Below are 13,730 nucleotides of genomic sequence, written 5' to 3' on the forward strand. Positions count from 1 at the left end.
AACTGTGATACTGTTGATATTGAGAGATAGATGACAAGTTACTGTGATACTGTTGATATTGAGAGATAGATGACAAGTTACTGTGATACTGTTGATATTGAGAGATAGATGACAAGTCAAGTTACTGTGACAAGTAACTGTGTGATATTGAGAGATAGATGACAAGTTACTGTGATACTGTTGATATTGAGAGATAGATGACAAGTTACTGTGATACTGTTGATATTGAGAGATAGATGACAAGTTACTGTGATACTGTTGATATTGAGAGATAGATGACAAGTTACTGTGTGTTGATATTGAGAGATAGATGACAAGTTACTGTGATACTGTTGATATTGAGAGATAGATGACAAGTAACTGTGTGTTGATATTGAGAGATAGATGACAAGTTACTGTGATACTGTTGATATTGAGAGATAGATGACAAGTTACTGTGATACTGTTGATATTGAGAGATAGATGACAAGTAACTGTGTGTTGATATTGAGAGATAGATGACAGAGATAGATGACAAGTAACTGTGATACTGTTGATATTGAGAGATAGATGACAAGTAACTGTGTGTTGATATTGAGAGATAGATGACAAGTAACTGTGATACTGTTGATATTGAGAGATAGATGACAAGTAACTGTGTGTTGATATTGAGAGATAGATGACAAGTAACTGTGTGTTGATGTTGAGAGATAGATGACAAGTAACTGTGTGTTGATATTGAGAGATAGATGACAAGTAACTGTGTGTTGATATTGAGAGATAGATGACAAGTAACTGTTGTTGATATTGAGAGATAGATGACAAGATATTGAGACTGTGACAATACTGTGTGTTGATATTGAGAGATAGATGACAAGTTACTGTGATACTGTTGATATTGAGAGATAGATGACAAGTAACTGTGATACTGTTGATATTGAGAGATAGATGACAAGTAACTGTGTGTTGATGTTGAGAGATAGATGACAAGTTACTGTGATACTGTTGATGTTGAGAGATAGATGACAAGTAACTGTGTGTTGATATTGAGAGATAGATGACAAGTAACTGTGTGTTGATATTGAGAGATAGATGACAAGTAACTGTGTGTTGATGTTGAGAGATAGATGACAAGTTACTGTGATACTGTTGATATTGAGAGATAGATGACAAGTTACTGTGATACTGTTGATATTGAGAGATAGATGACAAGTTACTGTGATACTGTTGATATTGAGAGATAGATGACAAGTTACTGTGATACTGTTGATATTGAGAGATAGATGACCAGGGTTGTTTTCTGAAGACTTATTTTTGGGCTTAAAATGGGTTCCATTTCATATTGAAATGATCTAATATCAATGTCACTTCAAATTAAACCTAGAACCTTAGTTGGGAACCCCTGTCCCTTTAGTAAGGACACTGGGACCTAACTTGTGATCCTCTGTCCCTTTAGTTAGGACACAGGGACCTGACTTGTTATCTCCTGTCCCTTTAGTTAGGACACTGGGACCTGACTTGTGATCCTCTGTCCCTTTAGTTAGGACACAGGGACCTGACTTGTTATCCCCTGTCCCTTTAGTTAAGACACAGGGAACTCACCTGTGATTCCTGTCCTTTAGTTAGGACACAGGGACCTAACTTGTGATCCTCTTTTCCTTTAGTTAGGACACAGGGACCTGACTTGTTATCCCCTGTCCCTTTAGTTAAGACACAGGGAACTCACCTGTGATTCCCGTTCCTTTAGTTAGGACACAGGGACCTAACTTGTGATCCTCTGTTCCTTTAGTTAGGACACAGGGACCTAACTTGTTATCCCCTGTCCCTTTAGTTAGGACACAGGGAACTCACCTGTGATTCCTGTCCTTTAGTTAGGACACAGGGACCTAACTTGTGATCCTCTTTTCCTTTAGTTAGGACACAGGGACCTAACTTGTGATCCTCTTTTCCTTTAGTTAGGACACAGGGACCTGACTTGTGATCCTCTGTCCCATTAGTTAGGACACAGGGACCTGACTTGTTATCTCCTGTTCCTTTAGTTTGGACACAGGGACCTGACTTGTTATCCCCTGTCCCTTTAGTTAGGACACAGGGACCTAACTTGTGATTTCCATTCCTTTAGTTAGGACACAGGGACATGACTTGTTATCCCCTGATCCGTTAGTTAGGACACAAGGACCTCAGTGGTGAACCTGTGCCCCTTTAGTTAGGACACAAGGACCTCAGTGGTGAGCCCGTGTCTCTTTAGTTAGGACACAAGGACCTCAGTGGTGAGCCTGTGTCCCTTTAGTTAGGACACAAAGACCTCAGTGGTGAGCCCGTGTCTCTTTAGTAAGGACACAAGGACCTCAGTGGTAAGCCCGTGTCTCTTTAGTTAGGACACAAGGACCTCAGTGGTGAGCCCATGTCCCTTTAGTTAGGACACAAGGACCTCAGTGGTAAGCCCGTGTTCCTGTAGTTAGGACACCAGGGTCTTATTGGTAAGCCCGTATCCTTTCTAAACAGGCCTAGGTATCCCAGTGGTGAGCCCTTTTTCATCAAGGTTTGACATAGGTATCCCAGTGGTGAACCCTTTTTCATCAAGGTTTGACATACGTATCCCAGTGGTGAGCCCTTTTTCATCAAGGTTTGACATAGGTATCCCAGTGGTGAGCCCTTTTTCATCAAGGTTTGACATACGTATCCCAGTGGTGAGCCCTTTTTCATCAAGGTTTGACATAGGTATCCCAGTGGTGAGCCCTTTTTCATCAAGGTTTGACATAGGTATCCCAGTGGTGAGCCCTTTTTCATCAAGGTTTGACATAGGTATCCCAGTGGTGAGCCCTTTTTCATCAAGGTTTGACATAGGTATCCCAGTGGTGAGCCCTTTTTCATCAAGGTTTGACATAGGTATCCCAGTGGTGAACCCATGTACTCTTATTAATTGATTTTTCCTCCATGCAACATTCTGCAATCTTTCATCACAGTGTTGATACAGCAGCTTTCCCTCCTCATTGATCACTGTAGGGGAGTGATCACACTGTCACAGAGACTCTCATCACTGTAGGGGAGTGATCACACTGTCACAGAGACTCTCATCACTGTAGGGGAGTGATCACACTGTCACAGAGACTCTCATCACTGTAGGGGAATGATCACACTGTCACAGAGACTCTCATCACTGTAGGGGAGTGATCACACTGTCACAGAGACTCATCACTGTAGGGGAATGATCACACTGTCACAGAGACTCTCATCACTGTAGGGGAGTGATCACACTGTCATAGAGACTCTCATCACTGTAGGGGAGTGATCACACTGTCATAGAGACTCTCATCACTGTAGAGGAGTGATCACACTGTCACAGAGACTCTCATCACTGTAGGGGAGTGATCACACTGTCACAGAGACTCTCATCACTGTAGGGGAGTGATCACACTGTCACAGAGACTCTCATCACTGTAGGGGAGTGATCACACTGTCACAGAGACTCATCACTGTAGGGGAGTGATCACACTGTCACAGAGACTCTCACCACTGTAGGGGAATGATCACACTGTCACAGAGACTCTCATCACTGTAGGGGAGTGATCACACTGTCATAGAGACTCTCATCACTGTAGGGGAGGAGTGATCACGCTGTCACAATACTGGTGACATAAACTCCTGATATCAAGATTACAATTAATCTACAGTTATTTCAAGTATTGATCATAATGGAGCATCCCTGACTAGGATTTCTGATATGGGCTGATGGTAACCTGGTAAGCACTCCCAGGGTGTGTTGTTTACCTGCTCCTGATGTAGAGCCATGATAACCTGGTAAACACTCCCAGGGTGTGTTGTAGCACCCCCAGGGTGTGTTGTTTACCTACTCCTGATGTAGAGTCATGATAATCTGGTAAGTACTCCCAGGGTGTGTTGTTTACCAGCTCCTGATGTAGAGCCATGATAACCTGGTAAGCACTCCCTGGGTGTGTTGTTTACCTGCTCCTGATGTAGAGTCATGATAATCTGGTAAGTACTCCCAGGGTGTGTTGTTTACCAGCTCCTGATGTAGAGCCATGGTAACCTGGTAAGCACTCCCAGGGTGTGTTGTAGCACTCCCAGGATGTGTTGTTTACCAGCTCCTGATGTAGAGTCATGATAATCTGGTAAGTACTCCCAGGGTGTGTTGTTTACCAGCTCCTGATGTAGAGCCATGATAATCTGGTAAACACTCCCAGGGTGTGTTGTTTACCTGCTCCTGATGTAGAGCCATGATAATCTGGTAAGCACTCCCAGGGTGTGTTGTTTACCTGCTCCTGATGTAGAACCATGATAATCTGGTAAACACTCCCAGGGTGTGTTGTTTACCTGCTCCTGATGTAAAGCCATGATAATCTGGTAAGCACTCCCAGGGTGTGTTGTTTACCTGCTCCTGATGTAGAACCATGATAACCTGGTAAACACTCCCAGGGTGTGTTGTTTACCTGCTCCTGATGTAGAGCCATGATAATCTGGTAAACACTCCCAGGGTGTGTTGTTTACCTGCTCCTGATGTAAAGCCATGATAATCTGGCAAGCACTCCCAGGGTGTGTTGTTTACCTGCTCCTGATGTAGAACCATGATAACCTGGTAAACACTCCCAGGGTGTGGCAACAGTTGTGTTTGGGTTGCTGAGACAGCTCAATGTTGTGAAATATTGATCCAAACCTGGTCCTCCCTTGAGTTATACAATGAGACGATCCATTTGTAATGGAAGCATAAACGTAACAGAATGTAAGCATTAATTTTGAAGGTTGGTTAATTAAGACGTGTGTGAGTCACAGGAGGTGTGTGGAGGAGTGTGTGACAGGGAACCGCTATACTAACATTAAGTGTGGAGACATGTAACCCAGGATTTTGTGTGAAGAAGGTAGGTTATTTGGTGTAAATTTTATGCCAGGGCTACTGAAATGATGTGCAGTCTAAAGCATTACATGGATAATTTAACACAACAGAGAGTGTTTCCAGGCTCAGTAATCTGGTATGCATCTCAGCTGTAGTATCTGTAGTATAGGACCTACATAGCATTAGTAGGATAGTATTACCACTGTTATACTATAGTCTATGGAGTACAGTTGATACAGTAGGTGTAAACAACTACATGGAGAGTCTACACAGGTCCATGTTATAGGAATTTCATACACTTTCCAGACAAAGTTATCTATGTACTGTGAAGTATATTAGCAGTTTATGATAGCTACCAGCTATAGAAACACATAGGTATCATCAAGACTCCGAGTATGTGGTATGTTATAATTCTAGCATTGTGTAATTCCATGAGAGCTCTCCCCAGAGATGCGTTTTTAATTCCCGATGTCACTTTTCTACCCATGGTTTTAATTCTTGATGTCATCTGTCTCACTATGTTTTGATTTCCTGATGTCACCTGTCTGAATGTGTTTTGATTTCCTGATGTCTGACGGTTCTCTCGCATGTCTGACGGTTCTCTCGCATGTTTGACGGTTCTCTCGCATGTCTGACGGTTCTCTTACATGTCCGACGGTTCTCTCGCATGTCCGACGGTTCTCTCCCATGTCCGACGGTTCTCTCGCATGTTTGACGGTTCTCTCGCATGTCCGACGGTTCTCTCGCATGTTTGACGGTTCTCTCGCATGTCCGACGGTTCTCTCCCATGTCCGACGGTTCTCTTACATGTCTGACGGTTCTCCCTGATCCCTGATGTGTCCCCTCAAAGTTTGAATTTGACCATGACATGTTAGGGGTAGACAAATTTCAAGACAATGAATTGACTTTTGTTTGTTGTTGTAAAGATTATTCCTAAAAAGGGACGGGTTGTTACCACACACCACACATAGGGTTGTTACAACACATAGGGTTGTTACCACACACCACACACCACACATAGGGTTGTTACAACACATAAGGTGGTCACCACACATAGGGTGTTAACCACACATAGGGTTGTTACCACACACCACACACCACACATAGGGTTGTTACAACACATAAGGTGGTTACCACACATCGGGTTGTTACCACACATAGGGTTGTTAACAAGCATAGGGTTGTTACCACACATAGGGTTGTTACCACACATACGGTTGCTACCACACATACGGTTGTTACCACACATAGGGTTATTACCACACATAGGGTTGTTACCACACATAGGGTTATTACCACACATAGGGTTGTTACCACACATAGGGTTGTTGTCAGGTAAATATGGCGTTATAGCTGAAATGTTCCTATTGTAGATGTAACGGAAAGAACTCTGGTTGGTTGCTGATCATTATAGTGCAATATAGATTGTATCAGCATTCTCTGGTGGTCAGTCCAGGGTCAGACGGTTTATGTTCACCACAGAGTCAGCTGTGTATATATGTCCAATCATTTCTCCAGACACAACACTGATCAGGGTCAGGGAACTTATTTGTTTGTTTACTCACTTTGGCGTGGTAGTATCTGCTGATTCAAACCATATTCATTAATTTGTGGCATGCCTCTTGTTTCTTGATCTCCCTAAGTGGTCAGTCTGTTTCTAGCTTCCTGGAGTTATGTCAATCTGTCTTAAGTCTCCATCAGTTGTCAGTCTATTTCTAGCTTCCCTCAGTTAGATCAGTCTGTCCATTTCTAGCTTCCCTCAGTTAGATCAGTCTGTCCATTTCTAGCTTCCCTCAGTTAGATCAGTCTGTCCATTTCTAGCTTCCCTCAGTTAGATCAGTCTGTCCATTTCTAGCTTCCCTCAGTTAGATCAGTCTGTCCATTTCTAGCTTCCCTCAGTTAGATCAGTCTTTCCATTTCTAGCTTCCCTCAGATCAGTCTGTCCATTTCTAGCTTCCCTCAGTTAGATCAGTCTGTCCATTTCTAGCTTCCCTCAGATCAGTCTGTCCATTTCTAGCTTCCCTCAGTTAGATCAGTCTGTCCATTTCTAGCTTCCCTCAGATCAGTCTGTCCATTTCTAGCTTCCCTCAGTTAGATCAGTCTGTCCATTTCTAGCGTCCCTCAGTTAGATCAGTCTGTCCATTTCTAGCGTCCCTCAGTTAGATCAGTCTGTCCATTTCTAGCTTCCCTCAGTTAGATCAGTCTGTCCATTTCTAGCTTCCCTCAGTTAGATCAGTCTGTCCATTTCTAGTGTCCCTCAGTTAGATCAGTCTGTCCATTTCTAGCTTCCCTCAGTTAGATCAGTCTGTCCATTTCTAGCTTCCCTCAGATCAGTCTGTCCATTTCTAGCTTCCCTCAGTTAGATCAGTCTGTCCATTTCTAGCGTCCCTCAGTTAGATCAGTCTGTTCATTTCTAGCTTCCCTCAGTTAGATCAGTCTGTCCATTTCTAGCTTCCCTCAGTTAGATCAGTCTGTCCATTTCTAGCTTCCCTCAGTTAGATCAGTCTGTCCATTTCTAGCTTCCCTCAGTTAGATCATTCTGTCCATTTCTAGCTTCCCTCAGTTAGATCAGTCTGTCCATTTCTAGCTTCCCTCAGTTAGATCAGTCTGTCCATTTCTAGCTTCCCTCAGATCAGTCTGTCCATTTCTAGCTTCCCTCAGTTAGATCAGTCTGTCTAAGTCTCCAAGTGGTGTCCCTCACAAGTGAGTCTTTGTTTGTTTTCCTCATTGATGAGTCTTTTTTGGTTACCATCAGTGGTCACTTTTCTGTTGGTCATTGTCAAGTTTGTGTGGGTGTCACTTAGTGGTCAGTTTTGTGTTGGTGTCCCTCAGTCAGTCTTGTACTGATGTTCCCAAATGGTCAGTCTGTGAAGTAATGTCTCCCCTAGTGGTCAGTTGCTATCTGTAATGAGTCCCCCTGTGCCTGACTATCCATTGCTGATCATCATTATAGTAATCCTGTGATTCCCTCTGGATGTTTTGACCAGTGGTTGTGTCCAGGATGTACTTACTGAATAAGTGTTGCACTGATAATCACTTACAGGTTAGACATACGAAGAGACATGGAGATACCATGTGTATTTACCAACCACAGCTTATCAGAATTGTCTATGATGCTAGCCTGGTTGTCAGTTAAATTGTGTCTGATGCTGGCCTGGTTGTCAGTTAAATTGTGTCTGATGCTGGCCTGGTTGTCAGTTAAATTGTGTCTGATGCTGGCCTGGTTGTCAGTGTCATTGTCTCTGATGCTGGCCTGGTTGTCAGTTAAATTGTGTCAGATGCCTGTCTGGTTGTCAGTTAAATTGTGTCTGATGCTGGCCTGGTTGTCAGTTAAATTGTGTCTGATGCTGGCCTGGTTGTCAGTTAAATTGTGTCTGATGCTGGCCTGGTTGTCAGTTAAATTGTGTCTGATGCTGGCCTGGTTGTCAGTGTCATTGTCTCTGATGCTGGCCTGGTTGTCAGTGTCATTGTCTCTGATGCTGGCCTGGTTGTCTGTTTCATTGTGTCTGATGCTTGCCTGGTTGTCAGTTTCATTGTGTCTGACGCTGGCCTGGTTGTCAGTTAAATTGTGTCTGATGCTGGCCTGGTTGTCAGTTAAATTGTGTCTGATGCTTGCCTGGTTGTCAGTTTCATTGTCTCTGATGCTGGCCTGGTTGTAAGTGTCATTGTCTCTGATGCTTGCCTGGTTGTCAGTTTCATTGTGTCTGACGCTGGCCTGGTTGTCTGTTTCATTGTGTCTGATGCTTGCCTGGTTGTCAGTTTCATTGTCTATGATGCTGGCCTGGTTGTAAGTGTCATTGTCTCTGATGCTTGCCTGGTTGTCAGTTTCATTGTGTCTGACGCTGGCCTGGTTGTCTGTTTCATTGTGTCTGATGCTTGCCTGGTTGTCAGTTTCATTGTGTCTGACGCTGGCCTGGTTGTCTGTTTCATTGTCTCTGATGCTTGCCTGGTTGTCAGTTTCATTGTCTATGATGCCTGTCTGGTTGTCAGTTTCATTGTCTCTGATGCTGGCCTGGTTGTCAGTTTCATCGTCTCTGATGCTTGCCTGGTTGTCAGTTAAATTGTGTCTGATGTTTGCCTGGTTGTCAGTGTCATTGTCTATGATGCTGGCCTGGTTGTCAGTGTCATTGTCTCTGATGCTGGCCTGGTTGTCAGTTTCATTGTCTATGATGCTGGCCTGGTTGTCAGTGTCATTGTCTCTGATGATTGCCTGGTTGTAAGTGTCATTGTCTCTGATGCTGGCCTGGTTGTCAGTTTCATTGTGTCTGATGCTGGCCTGGTTGTCTGTTTCATTGTGTCTGATGCTTGCCTGGTTGTCAGTTAAATTGTGTCTGATGCTGGCCTGGTTGTCAGTTAAATTGTGTCTGATGCTGGCCTGGTTGTCAGTTTCATTGTCTATGATGCTGGCCTGGTTGTCAGTTAAATTGTGTCTGATGCTTGCCTGGTTGTCAGTTTCATTGTCTATGATGCCTGTCTGGTTGTCAGTTTCATTGTCTCTGATGCTGGCCTGGTTGTCAGTGTCATTTTCTCTGATGCTTGCCTGGTTGTCAGTTTCATTGTCTATGATGCTTGCCTGGTTGTCAGTTTCATTGTGTCTGATGTTTGCCTGGTTGTCAGTTTCATCGTCTCTGATGCTTGCGTGGTCGTCAGACTTATTGTCTGTGATGCACACTGAGGGTTGGTACTATATTTGCCTCAGGGTTGTTTTGTACCACTCTCACCTGTCTTCATCATTTCCAGCATCAGTCTACAGCTGTTTGACTTTCATCTCACTAGTAGTTAAGCTTTAACAACTGTGATGGTAGATTTAAGTTATAATCTGCTCTTTGTCAGTCTTATCAACAAATTCACATCAAACACAACAAAACACACAATAAAATCACCTGTTTTAACAACATGATTATGTGGCAGAACCAATGTTCGTGTTGTTTAGTATCAGGACAAGGTGACAGGGTACAGTCATCAATGGGTCACACATCACACTTATGTCTACCCTGAGACAATTTCAAACTTGTAAACTGTTTCTATCCTGGAAGTTTCAAGGTCTCTATTACAGTTAGTGGTAGTCAGTCTACATGAATATAAATATGAGAAAAACCTTAGGAGCACATTAATCACTCCTTCAGTGTAATATGCTGTGAATTCCCATGTCATCTGAAAACAATTACATTTGTGGGTGTGTAATGGGGCTCCTAACCTGTACACATGTAGGGGGTGTAATGGGGCTCCTAACCTGTGCACATGTAGGGGGTGTAATGGGGCTCCTAACCTGTACACATGTAGGGGGTGTAATGGGGCTCCTAACCTGTGCACATGTAGGGGGTGTAATGGGGCTCCTAAACCTGCTCCTAACCTGTACACATGTAGGGGGTGTAATGGGGCTCCTAACCTGTACACATGTAGGGTGTGTAATGGGGCTCCTAACCTGTGCACATGTAGGGGGTGTAATGGGGCTCCTAACCTGTACACATGTAGGGTGTGTAATGGGGCTCCTAACCTGTACACATGTAGGGTGGTAATGGGGCTCCTAACCTGTACACATGTAGGGTGGTAATGGGCTCCTAACCTGTACACATGTAGGGTGTGTAATGGGGCTCCTAACCTGTACACATGTAGGGTGTGTAATGGGGCTCCTAACCTGTACACATGTAGGGTGGTAATGGGGCTCCTAACCTGTGCACATGTAGGGTGGTAATGGGGCTCCTAACCTGTAAACATGTAGGGTGGTAATGGGGCTCCTAACCTGTACACATGTAGGGTGTGTAATGGGGCTCCTAACCTGTACACATGTAGGGTGTGTAATGGGGCTCCTAACCTGTACACATGTAGGGTGGTAATGGGGCTCCTAACCTGTACACATGTAGGGTGTGTAATGGGGCTCCTAACCTGTACACATGTAGGGTGTGTAATGGGGCTCCTAACCTGTACACATGTAGGGTGTGTAATGGGGCTCCTGACCTGTACACATGTAGGGTGTGTAATGGGGCTCCTAACCTGTACACATGTAGGATGTGTAATGGGGCTCCTGACCTGTACACAAGTAGGTTGTGGAAAGGGGCTCCTAACCCGTACACATGTAGGGTGTGTAATGGGGCTCCTAACCTGTACACATGTAGGGTGTGTAATGGGGCTCCTGACCTGTACACATGTAGGGTGTGTAATGGGGCTCCTAACCTGTACACATGTAGGGTGTGTAATGGGGCTCCTAACCTGTACACATGTAGGGTGGTAATGGGGCTCCTAACCTGTACACATGTAGGGTGTGTAATGGGGCTCCTAGCCTGTACACATGTAGGGTGTGTAATGGGGCTCCTAACCTGTACACATGTAGGGTGTGTAATGGGGCTCCTAACCTGTACACATGTAGGGTGGTAATGGGGCTCCTAACCTGTACACATGTAGGGTGTGTAATGGGGCTCCTAACCTGTACACATGTAGGGTGTGTAATGGGGCTCCTAACCTGTACACATGTAGGGGTGTAATGGGGCTCCTAACCTGTACACATGTAGGGGTGTACAATAGGGTGCTCCTGACCTGTACACATGTAGGGTGTGTGACAGAAAAAATGGGGCTCCCCTAACTGACATATTGTGCCTCTCAACATAATCAGAAAATAATGTGAGAGGGAATGATATACGCATTAACTAATGTTCGTCCAGATGTCAGAACTAAGTCGGGAATTCCACTTACAAGTCAGTAGGATGTAATATAACTATTTGGTGCCTGGTGTTGTACTGTTTACAACATATATATGGTATGTAGGGAAGTGAACTGGTTTGGCCTGAATGGTATGAGATAATTGTACTAATTAGAGTACAATCACATGTGACATTTGGCAAATCCTGACTTAGATTTGACCTTTTTAGGGGAAGAGTCATATAAATCTCACTTGATTGTTCCTGATCGGAGTGTTTGGATTATCTCACTTTCCTGGAGAGGGTTGGTTGTCTGCAAAAAGTAGATTTAAATAACAGATCTGATAGTATAGATGGCCCCTCTCTACCTCATCTCTGTGTCTCAATCTCTCCAGTCACTGATAGTATAGACAGCCCCTCTCTACCTCATCTCTGTATTTGACTCTCTCTAGTCACTGATAGTAAAGACAGCCCCTCTCTAACTTATCTCTGTCTCTCACTCTCTTCAGTCACTGATAGTACAGACGACCCCTCTGCACACCATCTCTGTATCTCATTCTCTCCAGTCACTGATAGTATAGAGGGGCCCTCTCTACCTCATCTCTGTGTCTCAATATCTCCAGTCACTGATAGTATAGACAGCCCCTCTCTACCTCATCTCTGTATTTGACTCTCTCAAGTCACTGATAGTATAGATGGCCCCTCTCTACCTCATCTCTGTATTTGACTCTCTCAAGTCACTGATAGTATAGACGGCCCCTCTCTACCTCATCTCTGTATTTGACTCTCTCAAGTCACTGATAGTATAGACAGCCCCTCTCTACCTCATCTCTGTATTTGACTCTCTCTAGTCACTGATAGTATAGACAGCCCCTCACTTTTCTCACATGACTGTATCCTGAGATTGTGGATCAGCTCACTTTTCTCAACTGTTTTTTAAAAAAATTGGTAACAGAAAATGTTTGATTCAAATTTTTAAAAATGGGAATTTTTAGTCAAGGTGTCAGACAAAGAGAGCTTAATTTCTGTAAGCTGTTATAGACATCCAGCCTCTCTCCCAGAATAAAGTTGTGTGACAGGTCAGTGAGTTAGGTGTAGACATCCAGCCTCTCTCCCAGAATAAAGTTGTGTGACAGGTCAGTGAGTTAGGTGTAGACATCCAGCCTCTCTCCCAGAATAAAGTTGTGTAGATAGATCAGTGAGTCAGGTGTAGACATCCATCCTCTCTCCCAGAATAAAGTTGTGTGACAGATCAGTGAGTTAGGTGTAGACATTCATCCTCTCTCCCAGAATAAAGTTGTGTGATAGATCAGTGAGTTAGGTGTAGACATCCAGCCTCTCTCTCAGAATAAAGTTGTGTAGATAGATCAGTGAGTTAGGTGTAGACATCCAGCTTCTCTCCCAGAATAAAGTTGTGTGACAGATCAGTGAGTTAGGTGTAGACATCCAGCCTCTTTCCCAGAATAAAGCTGTGTGACAGATCAGTGAGTTAGGTGTAGACATCCAGCTTCTCTCCCAGCATAAAGTTGTGTGACAGATCAGTGAGTTAGGTGTAGACATCCAGCCTCTCTCCCAGAATAAAGTTGTGTGACAAGTCAGTGAGTTAGGTGTAGACATCCAGCCTCTCTCCCAGAATAAAGTTGTGTGACAGGTCAGTGAGTTAGGTGTATACATCCAGCCTCTCTCCCAGAATAAAGTTGTGTAGATAGATCAGTGAGTTAGGTGTAGACATCCAGCCTCTCTCCCAGAATAAAGTTGTGTGACAGATCAGTGAGTTAGGTGTAGACATCCAGCCTCTCTCCCAGAATAAAGCTGTGTAGATAGATCAGTGAGTTAGGTGTAGACATCCATCCTCTCTCCCAGAATAAAGTTGTGTGACAGATCAGTGAGTTAGGTGTAGACATCCAGCCTCTCTCCCAGAATAAAGTTGTGTGACAGATCAGTGAGTTAGGTGTAGACATCCATCCTCTCTCCCAGAATAAAGTTGTGTGACAGATCAGTGAGTTAGGTGTAGACATCCAGCCTCTCTCCCAGAATAAAGCTGTGTAGATAGATCAGTGAGTTAGGTGTAGACATCCAGCCTCTCTCCCAGAATGAAGTTGTGTGACAGATCAGTGAATTAGGTGTAGACATCCAGCCTACAGCCGTCCAGACTGATGTTATATTCATAAAAAAGATATTTATATTGATATGTCTGATACTGTAATACAAACACTATGGAATAATCAAATGTTTTTTTGTTTTGTAGACTATGCTGTACCTAG

At 43.9% G+C, this 13,730-nt stretch overlaps 1 protein-coding gene across 1 annotated transcript; it reads right to left on the bottom strand.

The window, feature by feature from the left end:
• Positions 1 to 8,105: 8,105 nt before the first annotated feature.
• LOC132554840 (GATA zinc finger domain-containing protein 14-like) lies at positions 8,106 to 10,074 on the bottom strand. Its single transcript, XM_060219164.1, has 2 exons — positions 10,065 to 10,074; positions 8,106 to 9,490 (listed from the first exon to the last, which is right to left on the bottom strand). The coding sequence occupies exons 1-2, from the start codon at positions 10,072 to 10,074 to the stop codon at positions 8,106 to 8,108; spliced, it is 1,395 nt and encodes a 464-aa protein (XP_060075147.1).
• Positions 10,075 to 13,730: the final 3,656 nt, after the last annotated feature.

This window comes from Ylistrum balloti, unplaced genomic scaffold (genome assembly GCF_031769215.1).
Source record: "Ylistrum balloti isolate Yb309-2 unplaced genomic scaffold, AGI_CSIRO_Ybal_v1 Utg370448, whole genome shotgun sequence".
NCBI classification, from domain to species: domain Eukaryota; kingdom Metazoa; phylum Mollusca; class Bivalvia; order Pectinida; family Pectinidae; genus Ylistrum; species Ylistrum balloti.